This window comes from Mesoplodon densirostris, chromosome 4 (genome assembly GCF_025265405.1).
Source record: "Mesoplodon densirostris isolate mMesDen1 chromosome 4, mMesDen1 primary haplotype, whole genome shotgun sequence".
Classification (NCBI taxonomy): Eukaryota; Metazoa; Chordata; class Mammalia; order Artiodactyla; family Ziphiidae; genus Mesoplodon; species Mesoplodon densirostris.
In genome coordinates this window covers 29,667,645-29,681,717 of record NC_082664.1, presented here as the reverse complement: position 1 = coordinate 29,681,717, position 14,073 = coordinate 29,667,645, and the positions used below count along the sequence as shown (strand labels likewise).

At 44.3% G+C, this 14,073-nt stretch overlaps 1 protein-coding gene across 1 annotated transcript; it reads left to right on the top strand.

Moving 5' to 3' along the window:
* Window positions 1–4,981: 4,981 nt before the first annotated feature.
* LOC132489068 (DNA-directed RNA polymerases I, II, and III subunit RPABC4-like) lies at window positions 4,982–5,288 on the top strand. Its single transcript, XM_060098003.1, has one exon. It carries the CDS (start codon window positions 5,031–5,033, stop codon window positions 5,202–5,204), a length of 174 nt encoding a protein of 57 aa, XP_059953986.1. The 5' UTR covers window positions 4,982–5,030; the 3' UTR covers window positions 5,205–5,288.
* The last annotated feature ends 8,785 nt before the right edge of the window (window positions 5,289–14,073 follow it).

Genomic DNA, 14,073 nt, shown 5'->3' with positions numbered 1-14,073 from the left:
TGCTGACTCTGTTGACCCGGCGCCTAGAGCGCCCCCTCCTGGATATGGGAAGTTTCCCCTTTGGCAAGAAGTAGCCGAGAATGTGACTGAAGTATTTTACAAGTATTTTAAGCTCTGAATATAGATGTTTCATACATTCTCCCAAAGAAGCCAGAGTGATCTTTTAACAACATGTCAGGCTTCCAATTTCAGTTAGAATAAAATCCAAACGTTTCCATGGCACAAGTGATCCGGCCCTCTCCCCTTGGTCTTCTTTGAACAGGCCCCTCTATTTTGGCCTCAGGGTCTTTGCCTGGATCAGTCTTCTCCCTAGCCTAGAGCTTTTAGTGGCTGGCACATTCTCATCATTAGTTCAAATGTCAGCTGCTCACCCTACCTAGACTATGCTGTCCTTGCCCCATCATTCACTGTTGCATTATACTTTTATTTTCTTCATAATATTTATCACTGTCTGAAATCATCTTGTTTCGTTGCTTATTGTTTGTCTTCCTTTATAGGAATAAATTTCATTGAGCAGGGACTCTGTCTTGCTCATTGTTGTATTCCCAACATCAAACACTGCTAGTACATAGTAAGTGCTTAATAAACATGTTAAATGTTGAATGAATGAAATGCTTATCAAGTGGCTGATCACAAGCAGCATGATCTCACAGGGCCCTAAATTTGAACCTGGATGTACCTTTCCACCTTCTTTCAATCCTTATTAAGTGTCAACTATATTCCAAACACTCAACAAGATACATGTATCACCTGTCTTCTTGGAGTTGCCAGTCTAGCTGGGAAGGCCAACCAGTTGACAGTTTTGGTTGTCTTTATGAAGCACTATGACAAACTGCTCTACAGCAGGGTTTCTCAACCTTGGCACTATTGACTTTTTGGGCCTGATCATTCTTTCTTTGGTGAGTGGAGAGTCTGTCCTGTGTATGGTAGGAGGTTGAGCCGTATCCCTGACATCTACCCACTAGATTCCAGCAGCACGACCCCAGATCCAGTTGTGCCAATCAAAAATGTCTCCAGACATTGCCAAATGTCCCTTGGTGGGTGGGGGTGGGGAGGAGCAAAATCCTAGCCTTGTCCCAGCCCCCAGCACTGAAAACCACTGTCGCAGAGCCATAGAGAGGGCCATCCGACTCAGGATGGGGAAAAGGAGAGAGAAGATAACTGAGTGATTCCTCGACATGGCAAGAGCTTATCTATTCCCAAGTGTGATTTCCTAAGTATGTCTTTGTTACTTTGAAAATCAAACAAATAAACACATCAGGATACAATTTCGGAAAAATTAAATAAGGCAACAAGAGTATCAAGGCGAGCAACCTCACCTTGCTAGGGAAAACCAGGTTTGTAGCTCTTGTTTCCTTTCACCCTCAATAGTGTTCTGCTTTGGGGTTTGTCCCAGGGCTCTTCATGCTGTATATTACTTTAAACTTTACAAAATGCTATATATATCATATTGTTCATTAATATTTCAGTTTATATTTCTTAATTATCTTTTGAATAATTTCCAACACTTTAATCCTGAAGTGCAGTAGTGGGAAACCTAATGAAACACCTAAAATTAAAAAAAAAAAAAATTCTTGGGACTTCCCTGGCGGTCCAGTGGTTAAGAGTTTGCCTTCCAGTGCAGGGGGTGCGGGTTTGATCCCTGGTTGGAGAGCTAAGATTCCCTATGTCTCGCGGCCAAAAAACCAAAACATAAAACAGAAACAATATTGTAACAAATTCAATAAAGACTTTAAAAATGGTCCACATCGAAAAAATCTTTTAAAAATTTTCTTAATATCAAATATCCTGTTAAAATTTCCAGTTGTAATATCAAATATCCTGTTAAAATTTACTTAAAAAAAATCAGGATCTAAATAAGGTCCACGCATTGCAGTCAATAAATATGTCTTTTGAGACGCTTTTAATCTATAGGTTCCTCCTCCATCACCTTAGATTAACCACTGTCATCTCTCTCCTGTCTTGCAAAAACCTCCTAATTGGTTTCCCCACTTGAATTCTTGCTAATGGTCTAATGCAGTTCCTACACAACAGCCAGGGATACTGCAAAAATCAGATCAATACCTAGCTTAAAACTCTTCAGTGGTACCAAAGGCTCTAGTGCCCTCGCTCCACCAACCACAACCTTTTTAGGCGCCGGGAAACAACCTAATGCCCTCCACTCTTCTGTTCATCTCTACTCTTCCTTCATCTCCAGTGTAATGTCCCTTCCCCAGAAAGCCCTCTCCTGACCACTTTCTCTAAAGAAGAACTCTATTATTCCTTCCCATAGCACCCCATATTTTCTCCTCATGGCACTTATCGAAGCTTGTTATTATATTTTCATTTTGTGTGCTTACTTTATGAATGCCTCTCTCTCCACAGACTATCAGCTGCATGAGGGCAGGGACCATGTCCATTGTATTCACCATTGTCCAGGAGCACTTAGTAAGGGCACAATAAATATTTGTTGAACAAAGATGAACAAGACAATTCCTAACCTCACAAAACACACAGGCCATTGTCTCTGCTCATACTGTTTAATACTAGGACTGAAATTCCCCTTTTCCAGCTACCAGACTTGGGGCTACTTCCTCTGTCATACAAAGACAAAGAAAAAAAAAAGGAAAGTAATTTGATAATAACTATCAAGCTTTAGATGATGCCATAGTTTCACTTCCAGATCTTCTCTTATAAATATATTTACACAAGAGCGCAAAGGTTAATCACGAGGGTGTTTCTGCAGTGTGGTAGGTAGGTAATAGCAAAACCCTAGAAACAACCAGAATTTCTATCAAAGGAGGAAAGGGTAAAATAGTATGACACAATCACTTTATGGAATACACTTTGCATCCCTTAACAAGAATGAGAGAGGCTGCATGGCCATAGTGGTTCAGAGTATGGGCTTCAGAGCCAGATTGCATGGGTTCAAATCCCTGCTCTACCACTTAATATCTGTGTGACCTTGGGCAAGTTGCCTCAGTTTTCTTATCAGGGAGCTGTGGGAAGTATCTAAACAGCACCTGGCAATGATCAGGGCAAAATGGTGTACTATATAGTAGCATGAGAGAAATGCCTATGTTGTATTGTCTCACTCATTTTTAATGAACTAGTTTAATGGAAAAATTTAAAAACACATGATAAAAAAATTCACACAGGATCATTAGGCATATAGTGAAAAATAAGTGTGTCTCCTGCTCCAGAGACAACTACAGTTCACAGTTTCTTAGGAATCTTTACAAAAATGTTTCATGTAAATGCAAACTTATATGTGTGATTATTTTTCACATACACACACATAGACACACAAACACACAGCCTTACCTATTCCTTTTAAACACTCTGCCTTGAAGCTTGCTTTTTAGATTTTATAGTATATCTTGGAGATACTTCCATATCACACAGACCCACCTCATCTTTCCCCACTGCATAGTACTCCACTGTATAGAGAAACTTTTTTTTTTTTTAATTTCTTGGCCGCACAGCATGAGGCATCTTAGCTCCCCAGCCAGGGACCAAACGGTGGCCCCTGCAGTGGAAGTGAAGAGTCTTAACCACTGGACCACCAGGGAAGTCCCTAGAGAAACTATCCAGTTCCCTATTGCTGGACATTTTAGTGATTTATAGTTGCTTGCGGGCCTCCCTGGTGGCGCAAGTGGTTGAGAGTCCGCCTGCCGATGCAGGGGATGCGGGTTCGTGCCCCGGTCTGGGAGGATCCCATATGCCGCGGGGCGGCTGGGCCCGTGGGCCATGGCCGCTGGGCCTGCGCGTCCGGAGCCTGCGCGTCCGGAGCCTGTGCTCCGCAGCGGGGGAGGCCACAACAGTGAGAGGCCCGCATACCGCAAAAAAAAATAAAATAAAATATAGTTGCTTGCTATTACATAGAATGTTGAAATGAATATCCTTGGATATAGCCAAAATATGATTAATTTTAAAAGATGGCATACTCCATATTTTATTTGAAAAAAAGCATATTTGTGTGTGCATGAGCATATACCTATTTAAAATGATTAGAATCTGTAGGAATTAGGAATGCAAGGAATGGAGAGAGCAAAAGACAGTTTGAACGAAAGAGCCTGTGTGTTTAAATGTTTTTTTTGTTTTGTTTTTTTAAATGTGACCTGCACAGTAAAACCTTCCCAGAGGTTGTCTCTTAATAAGAAAAAATTACTTCATCTTCTGACCCTCCCAGCTCCTGGTTCACACCTCAGTAATAGACAGAGTTCTTCCTTCTCATCTCTCCTGCTAGCCTGCCAGTCATCTTCATGTCCTGTAATACTCAGCCCAGTGCCTGGCACGTAGGTGTTCACTAAACAGTTCTGGAATGAGTGAAGCTACTCCTCTGACTCCAGTTTGCCTGCATATAAAATTAGGATGGTAAAGTGGACCCACAACTCATGGCCGTCACGGGAAATTATTGAGCAATGTGAATGCTCTTGAAAAAGATGAAACAGTGTGTAAAAATACTCAAGAATAGCCACTGAATCTGAAACTTATCCTATGGGCTGACCAGGTCAAAACACCTGCAGTGTAGCTGGTTCAAAGGCTCATGGCAGCTTCCCCACAAGACCAGCCTGTTAAATTTATTTTCTGACAAAAGAAGGACAGAGCAGGAGGGATCGAGTTGTTAGCCAAGCAGAGCCCTGCTGTCAGGTCTTCTAGATCTGAAATCGTCTGGGCCTGTTCCACTCCAGATGTAGATCATTTTGGAAAGATTTGCCCCCTGAGCTGTACGTCTGTTAAAAAGTTTAAGTTTTCATATTAGAAATCACCCAAGGGTTGATTTGATTTCACCCAAGGACAATTCCTTGATTGTAGAGTAATCTTAGAGGAGTGAGGAGCTGAGGCTGACGAAAATAATTCATTCAACTTTCAATAAATGTTTACTGAGCACCTACTCTCTATGTGCCAGGCATTGTTCTAGGTGCTAGTGATACAGCAGTTTCAAAACAAAAAGTCGAGCCAGCGCTGGAAGTTGGCTGCCGTACAGCGGTGAGGCGGAATCTGTTCGGAAAAGAAGAGAGGTTTCTCCGTGTTACGTGGGGACAACAATGGACACCCAGAAGGACGTTCAACCCCCAAAGCAGCCAATGATATATATCTGTGGAGAATGTCACACAGAAAATGAAATAAAATCAAGGGATCCAATCCGTTGCAGAGAATGTGGATACAGAATAATGTACAAGAAAAGGACTAAAAGATTGGTGGTTTTTGATGCTCGATGAAAGATGAAATTCAGAGGAATGTCTTCATTTGGATTTGGATTTGCTATTAATGTTGTCGTATAGCTTTTGATTAGTGTACTTTATGAATACAACTATATACAAATGATTTCGTTTTAAAAACCATATTGTATTTAGGTATCAAGAGCTTATATAAAGATATTTTTGTTCAGTTACATGGTTTGTAATTTAATTTTATCGTATATGTAATCTGACACACAATGAAGGTTAAAAGTGCTTCCCCAAACGACACTTTAATCAAAACCTAGAATCATCTGGGGCCCTTGTTAAAAATGAGGTTTGCTAGGGCCCTTTAAAGGTCTGATTAAGTAAGTTCCTAGGAAACCACTGTTTTACATCACCAATTGTTTGTAAACTCTCCAGCCTCATTTTGTATAGAGTATACCAATGCACTTACTGTCAGTGTGCATACCTCATTTTGAGTTATAATTTATTTGTTAACTTGGCATAGGCCTTTCTGTATTTGTATATAATGCTTGACTGTTTTTTAAATCTTCGGCAAGGGAAAAGAAACTTTAACGGTTGCTTTATCTAAGGCAAAATCAACCCCAAGTAAAGTGGATGAAGCAGACTATTAAGGCAGGTGCAGTTTCCCAGGTGTAATCATTCATCAAGGTAAAAAAACTCTGCTTTCAGGATATAGAAAAAATAGGAGTTGGTTTACACTAAATTGGATGAATGTTTAAAGCTTTTGCCTTGATCTTAGGGATATGGATGCTCAGATACTCCATCTGTTCCAGGATTCGATTAGATATATTTCAACTTTGTTAATAGTTTTGTGTGTCTCGCACATTCAAAGTATTAACTGTGCAACTGTGCCGTTTAAAAAAGAAAACAAAGCATTGTTTCTACTACCATCCTCAAATATTAAGTTCTGTAAATTTATTATGTGCTATACAAAGTACTACCATACTCAAGATTTTTAAAGAGTGCTTCCTTGGTCCAGGTTTTCCTGGACTGTGGCTTTCATAATTTTGTAATTCTGCCATGTTCCTTCTTGAGCTTGTCCTTTTTGTACAAGATCCCCAATAAATATCTCTTTATGACAGCCTCCTAAACCACACACACACAAAAAAGTCCCTGCCTTCAAGACCTTAAGCAGATACAAGGACTTGCCTGGTGGTCCAGTGGTTAAGACTTCACCTTCCAGTGCAGGGGGTACGGGTTCCATCCCTGGTCGGGGAGCTCAGATCCCACATGCCTCACAGCCAAAAAACCAAAACATAAAAAAAACCAGAAGCAATATTGTAACAAATTCCATAAAGACTTTAAAAATGGTCCACATCAAAAAATCTTTAAAAACAAAAGAAGACCTTAAGAAGATACATATAATAAACCAAAAAAGTGATATGAAATGTAAATCATAATGTTAAGAAAACTATAGCAGGTGTCCCAGGTTAAATCCTTTGCGATGCACACCCTGAGATGTTTAGCACCTCAGTGGTGAGAGAGAATGTTCTAGGATCACATGTGTGGAAGGGTGGGGAAGGAAGCAGGATTGAGCACAGGGGGAGATCAGGCTGAGAGGTGGCTCGGATGATAGCCTCAGCAGACTCCATGGGGAGCTCCAGAGCTAAAATGGCCCATCTGAGTTGTCTCCTTTCCGCTTAGCCCCACTCAGTTCTTAGATGCGGGCTGCCTAGGGAAGGTCATGACCTTGGGCAAGTCCGCTCTGTGGCTGAGGCAATCCCTGAAGGGGCTGACAGCTGAAGGCTGTCTGCTTACTACACTCTGAGCAGCTGGGGTGACAATCTTTCCTCAAGGAAGGAACTCTGGGCTGCACATCTCTGTGTCCGTCACACAGGCTGCGGGGAGAGAGAGGGATCGGGGTGGCAGTGCCCCTTGGGAGAGAGTGATCAAGGGAGGTCTCTCTGGTTGGGTTTAAACAGCAACCCTGAGTAAAATGAGGGAAGGAGCCACGTAGATTCTGAGGGACCTGGAATGCAAGTAGGGAAACCAGTTAAGAGGCAATTCTGGTATTTCAGGTAAGAGGTAGTAATTGTTGAGATTACAGAGTAAAAACTGTAGAGAAGTGTTTCCCAGCCAGGGTGATTTTGCCCCACCCTCTCCACCCAGCACTACCCAGGCCAGGGACTTTTGGCAATATCTGGAGATATTTTTGGTTGTCACCACCAGGGATATGCTCCTGGCACTACTGGGTAAGGCTAGGGGTGTTGGTAAGCATCCTACAATAATGCACAGGACAGCTCCCCAGAGCAAAGAATTACCTGTTCCAAAATGTCCAAAGTGCCGAAGCTGAGGAATCTTGCTTTAGGGAAAGTGACAAGTGTTGAATTAGGGATGTATTTTGAAAGTAGAGCCAACAGGATTTGAGTTTGGATGTGGGGAGTGAGAGAAAGAGGAGTCGAGGGATTCCAAGGTTTTTGGTCTGAGCAACGGAGTGAATGATGGTAGCATGTACTGAGATGGGGAGCTCTGGGAGAAGAACAGATTCTGGGTGGGGAGCAGGTGGTAAATCAAGAGTGTGTTTATCGGGCTTCCCTGGTGGCGCAGTGGTTGAGAGTCCGCCTGCCGATGCAGGGGACACGGGTTCGTGCCCCGGTCCGGGAGGATCCCACATGCCACGGAGCGGCTGGGCCCGTGAGCCATGGCTGCTGAGCCTGCGCATCCGGAACCTGTGCTCCGCAACGGGAGAGGCCACAGCAGTGAGGGGCCCACGTACCGCAAAAAAAAAAAAAAAAAGAGTGTGTTTATCAACAGGTTAAATCTGAGATGCCTATTGGTGATGTTACTTAGGCAATCGGCTGTTTGAGTCTGGAGCTCAGGAAAGATGTCTGAGTGGGAGCTGTAGATGCGGGGTCATCAGAAGAAAGGTGGGATTTTAAATCAATAGCTCGTAAGAGATCACCTAAGGAGTAAAGGCAGGTAGAGAGGCAAAGAGGTCAGAGGACTGAGCCCTTTGGGAATCCAATATCTAGTTGGAGAGGAGGAGGGAGAGCCAGCAAAGGAGATGGGGAAGGAGCAGCAGGGAGGTAGGAGGAGAACCACATGAGTGTGGTGTCCTGGAAGCCAAGGAAAGCAAGCACTTCAAGAAGCATGGCTGGCTCAGCTATGTTGAATGCTGCTGAGGGGATGCAGGTGAGACAAGAATTGCCCACAGGGATTGCATCATGGAGCTTGTCAGTGACCTTGACAAGAGCAGGCTCCATGGAGTGGGTTTGGGAGAGAGAAAGAGGTGATAAAATGGAAGTAGCGGTTATAGGCAATTATTTCAAAGAGTTATGCCATAAGAGGGGAACAGATAATATGCCAGTAGTTAGAGGAAGATATGGGGTCAAAGAAAGATATTACAACACATTTGTAGGCTGCAGGGAAGATCTAGTGGAGAGGGGAAAATACTTGATGTTAATCTCTGTTGCCTACTTACTACATCTCAGGAGCTGCGTTAGGCATTTCATATGGAATTTTTTTTTTTTTTGGCCGCGCCTGTGGCTTACGGGATCTTAGTTCCCACACCAGGGATTAAACCTGGCCCTCAGCAGTGAAAGCGCAGAGTCCTAACCACTGGACCGCCAGGGAATTCCCTGTATGTATTATTTAATTTAACCTGTACATCAAACCAATGAGATAGACTATAGTGTTTTCCTCATTTCACAGAAGTTAAAACTGAGGCATGGAGAGGATCAGTTGGTTACATGGCCACGGTCCCATGGCTAGTAAGTGGGGGAAGTTGGATGTAACCAGGATGTCTGGCTCTGGAGCCCAAGTTCTCACTTTCTTCTTCATCTGAATTCATTTCTTATTGCAGATTGTAACCACCGGCTAAAGTTTATTATCATTTGTTTTCCCCTTCAGAGGAAAACAAAACTATTGACCCTTCAATACTCAGCTGAAGCTGATCTCCTGGGTTTTGTGTCTGACTGCTCCCACCGTGAGCCCCTCTGCTTCTGGAGCAAACCTCGATCTATCATAGTCTCTAACACAGCCCACCCAGACCATCACCCACCTAATTGTGTCTGTTTACTTGTCAGTCTCCTGCAGTGAAGCAGGAGCTCCTCAAGGACAGGGGCTGTGTCTAATTTGTCTAATTCATCTTTCTATTCTTAGTTGGCAGGACAAGCCCTCAAACAATAAGTATTTGTCAAGGAGTTGAATGGATGGATGATTGAACGAATGTAAAAACTTATTAAGAATATTGGAAGCCGGGCTTCCCTGGTGGCGCAGTGGTTGAGAGTCCGCCTGCCGATGCAGGGGACACGGGTTCGTGCCCCGGTCCGGGAGGATCCCTCATGCCACGGAGCGGCTGGGCCCGTGAGCCATAGCTGCTGAGCCTGCGCGTCCGGAGCCTGTACTCCGCAACAGGAGAGGCCACAACAGTGAGAGGCCCGCGTACCGGAAAAAAAAAAAAAGAATATTGGAAGCCATAAGACAGTTGAGTATGGGCATCTAAATGTACAAGCTGGATACATACAAAAGCGCTCTCAGTTCAGAGGAGTGGGGGCTTAAGGGTGAAGATGCTTGTAAAGAAGGCCTCACGTCCATACTAGTCAGTATGTCGAGATGGAGTCCAGGAGTTAGCACAGGAGGTTTCTTCCCTTTTCAAAGAATTCCATGGTCTTACCACTGGAAGCCCAGAGAATCAGGAAACTTGGGTTCCAGTCCACATTCACCCCTTACCATCTGGATGGGATTGCCAGATAAAATATTGCATGAAATATTTGATATTTGCGATACTAAAAAATATTCATTATGTATATGAAATTTAAATTTAACTGGGCTCCTATATGTATATTTGCTCAATCTGGCAAACTTCCAGCTGGTAACCTTGGCCAAGCTGCATAAAACCCCCTTAAGCTTCAGTCTCTGTATCTATAAAATGGAGAAATTTGAGCTTTCCTTATTGGCATGAGAATTAAATAAGGTCTTCAAGTAGAGTACTTAACACAGCAAAGGGCACATGGTAAGTGCCCAATAAATGAGATAGTCGGCTTCATAACATTTATTTTAATTTCCTTCTCTTCTAGAGCATTAACGTATAATCCATCAAATTAGACTTACGCAGAGCTTCTCAGGAATGCGTCAGTTAAGTGGCCAGTTAATGTGAGTTTGGGCAGCTGTCTAGGATGGTGAAGTATAGAGTTTGAGACTCAGTCCTGGGCCCCAAAGAGGGTTAATGGAGGATCCGAATTCTCATTCAGCCACTGATTTCTCAGTCAGATCTTGGGAGTTTCCCCACAACAGCACACCAGTAAAAGAAAGATGTGATCCTTCCAGAAACCAGTAGAGGGGGGAAGTGTGTGCATTTTGGGATAAAACTGGGATACAGCAGGATCAGTCAAGCAGCAGCAGCAGCAGCAGCAGCAGCAGCAGCAGCAGCAGGTTTTCACGTTCCTTTAGAGAACAGCGGAGGGCCCGAGAAAGCCCTGAGGAGGATACTGGCCATAGGCAGTCAGTGAGACCCCCAAACCACCAAGTAAATCAGCCTATAGAGGACCAGCCCCTAAGGGCGGTTTTGGGCATACACTGTGTAGAAAGAAAAAGAGACTCTGTATGTTGAAAGATACCAAAAAGCCAAAAGCAGGCGACAGCCAAGAGAAAAAATTGCAAATTGTATAACAAAGAATTCCAGAATGCATAAAGGTGTCCCATCAATCGTTAAACCAAAGACAAAACCAAAACCAAACAAACAAAAAAACACACTGAAAAAAGATTAATCTCGTTAGCAACAGGGAAATAAAAATGGAAACAACATTGCAGGGAGTTTCTGCCTTATTTTCCTATGGTTAATATTCATTGAATACCTATTCTGTGCCAGACATTGTGCTAAGAATTTCCTAAACATTAACTCAGCACTTAATTTGTCAAAAACCTTTAGAAGCAGAAACACAGTATTCCCATTTTACCTATAGAAAACTGCTGCTCAGAAAGGTTAGTAACTTGCCTAGAATTCACTCAGCTGGGAAGGGCAGAGCAGGGTTCGGACCCAGGTTTGCAGGCTTCCAAGTCCTTCCTCTCCTCACACTGGTTGTTTTAGGATTTCGGTTCAAGCACTATCTAAGGCTTGAATATGGTGCTTTGGAGAAGGCCCTGGAAGTTGTGAACCCCAAGCAGCCAAATAGGAATGGAAAAGTAAAAACAAACAGAAACCTCAGAAAATCCAACAGCCTTACGAGCAGGCCTGGGGAAACAGATTGGAAAGTGGGGATTTGGGGAATGGACGAGATGGGTGTTCAGAAGCCCGGTTGCGGGGGGCAGGGAACCAACCAGTTGATGGCCCTCAATTTTAAGCGAGATGGAGTCTGGCAGGCCTGAAGTTTCACAGCCTTAGAGGCTGGAACCCAAGGAATCTGTTTGTCGTCCACTGCATGCTGAGTTGTAAATTCTCATTTCTAAACCTTCCAGGCTGGAGTCTGCAGCTCCCTCCCCCATCTCGCACCTGTGGGCAGCGGGGGCTCCAATGAATGGACAAGTTCCATGAATTCTTGCCCCTTCCCCCACTTTTTACATAGCCAAGCCGCGGGACAAAAGGCGCCCGGGCCCTGGGGCTCCTTCCCCGGGCTCCTGCCAGCTCCGGGGAGTGTCAGACGGCTGGAGCCGCTCCACACCGCACCATTTACATTTTTTACAGCCTCCCTCCCACCCCCTACTCCCCTCTCCCTTAGGGCCATGGCCAGGGCCACAGGTCCTCTAGGCCCCTGGACTCTCCTTACAGTTCCCTGGAGGTTGAGGGCAGTTGCCTGTGAAGCAGAGAGCCAGGGCAGCAGGAATACAGGAGGGGCTCCATGCTGGGTCCACATCCTAAAATCTAGGGCTGAAGGTGCAGGTCCTTTGTTCGGGACAATTTATTCCACCAGCCCAGCAGCCGCAGCCAGAATTTGCTTCCCTTTTCCTTGTAAGCCTGTTCCAGGCCCCACAGAGTGACTTCCCCGTAGGATATGGGTCCCTATCTTTCTTGCATAGCTCCCTAATCCACTGATAAATGCAGCTACTATTTATTGAGCACCTACTGCATGCCAGGGACAGTGCAAAATGCCTGTGCATCTGTTCCTTCATTTAATTCTTACAACAACCCCAGGTGAAATAAGTGTGGACCCTATTTTCCAGATGAGGAAAGAGGTTCAGACAGGAGAGGTGTGTCCCCCCGGGCCTCCACGCACTCAGCGGCCTATCAGTTGTCAGCAGTAGTGCCAGGATATGAGCCCAGGTCTCCTCATACCCCCCCACCCTGACTGTGAGTCTGAGGACCGATTGGGCAACTCCTTCCTCAAACTCTCTTGCACAATCCCTCAGTCCCTGCTGTTTACCTGTTTACCAGCTGGTTCTAAAATCGGACAGGCCATCATCCTGATCCTTCCTGATCCTTAGGGCTGGCCCCACCTGGGCTCGCCTTGCCCTCCTAGGTAGCCTCCTATAGAAGCCCACATTTTGTTTCAAATAGTAGTTCAGTAGGACAGGCCAGGAAAAGGGACAGTTATTCCTCACTTCTGTGAAAGGCCCTGTGGAGATTCAGGCCTGGCTCAGATTTGCTGCTCGCTGACCTTCCTCCATCTCTTGCAGGCCCTGCCCTGTGGACTGAGGCCAAGTTTCAGACAAAATGAGGGCCGGTTGATTCTAACTGGCATGTTCCACATCTTCTGATAGCCCCCCAAGGCGCCTCCAACTTCCTAGGATATGGGCCAACACATCAAAAGGCACCCTGCAGGGAGAGGAATGAAAACTCTGGAACCTGGCCACATCCTGCCTTAGAGAGAAAAGCTGAAATACAGCCACGGAGGTGATCACGGTTTCAGTCAGCCCAGCCAGCCCTTGGCGTCTCAAAGGGCCCAGCAGTCCCATCCCTTAAAGGGCTCAGAAGCCACTTTAGCCACAATAATTCTATGCACTGCACGTACCCAGCAAATGACAACACAAAGCACTTCCTTCATTCATTTACCAAAACACAGAAATAAATACGTAAGTATCTAAATACTTCTCTACATATTACCTTCTTTGACTAAGCATTTCCACTTTGTGAATCTTACAGAAATGTTTGTACAATGTGTGCAAATATGTCTTTTCACATTGTTTGTAACAGGGAAAAAGTGGAAACAACCTAAATGTCCAATTGCAAAGAGATGATTAAATATATTATTGTACATCCCTACAATCAAATATTATGCAGCTGCTAAAAGGTGTGAGCTAATTTTATATGTACCAACAAGGAACATAATTCATGACATACTGTTGGGTGAAAAGAAGCAAGTAGCAGAACAATATATAAATGTCATTCCTTTTTGTTAAAAAAAATGTATTTATTAAGGTAGAAGGTAGATAGATAATGTTTTTAACCTGAGGATTTAGGACGGCGGTTGTTACCTTAACTGCACATTGGAATACCCGGGAATTAAAAAGATCCAGAGGCCCAGGCCCACTCCAGACCATGTATCAATATATCACAATCTCTTGGGGTGGGAGGGAGGGAGTGTTTTAACTTCCCCAGGTGATCCCAATGAGCAGCCAACTTGGGAAACACTACCTTAAACAAACAGAAGGAAGGAAAGGTTGACTCAGAAAGGAAATCAAGTTGTAACCTCTTTACATGAAATCTAAACAGATATTACCTACTCTGCTCTTTCTGGGAAAAGAAAGGGGCTGGATCGCCTTGAATTATCACTAGCCTTCTGTAAGCACTGAGTTAGTTGAGTTTAGCTCTGAGCAATGCCAAACTTTTTGATGACACCGGAGGGGTTCTAGAAGTTGACCACTTGACTTCAGGAGATGAAGTCTCCAAGGGCAGCAGGAAGGTTAAGAGCCCGCATTGCTGCGCCTTCTGAAGGACGTGGGCCACCACCTCATTAGTAAATGGAAACACAAATGAAGCACTTTGCACAGCGCCTGACACAGTGGTGGT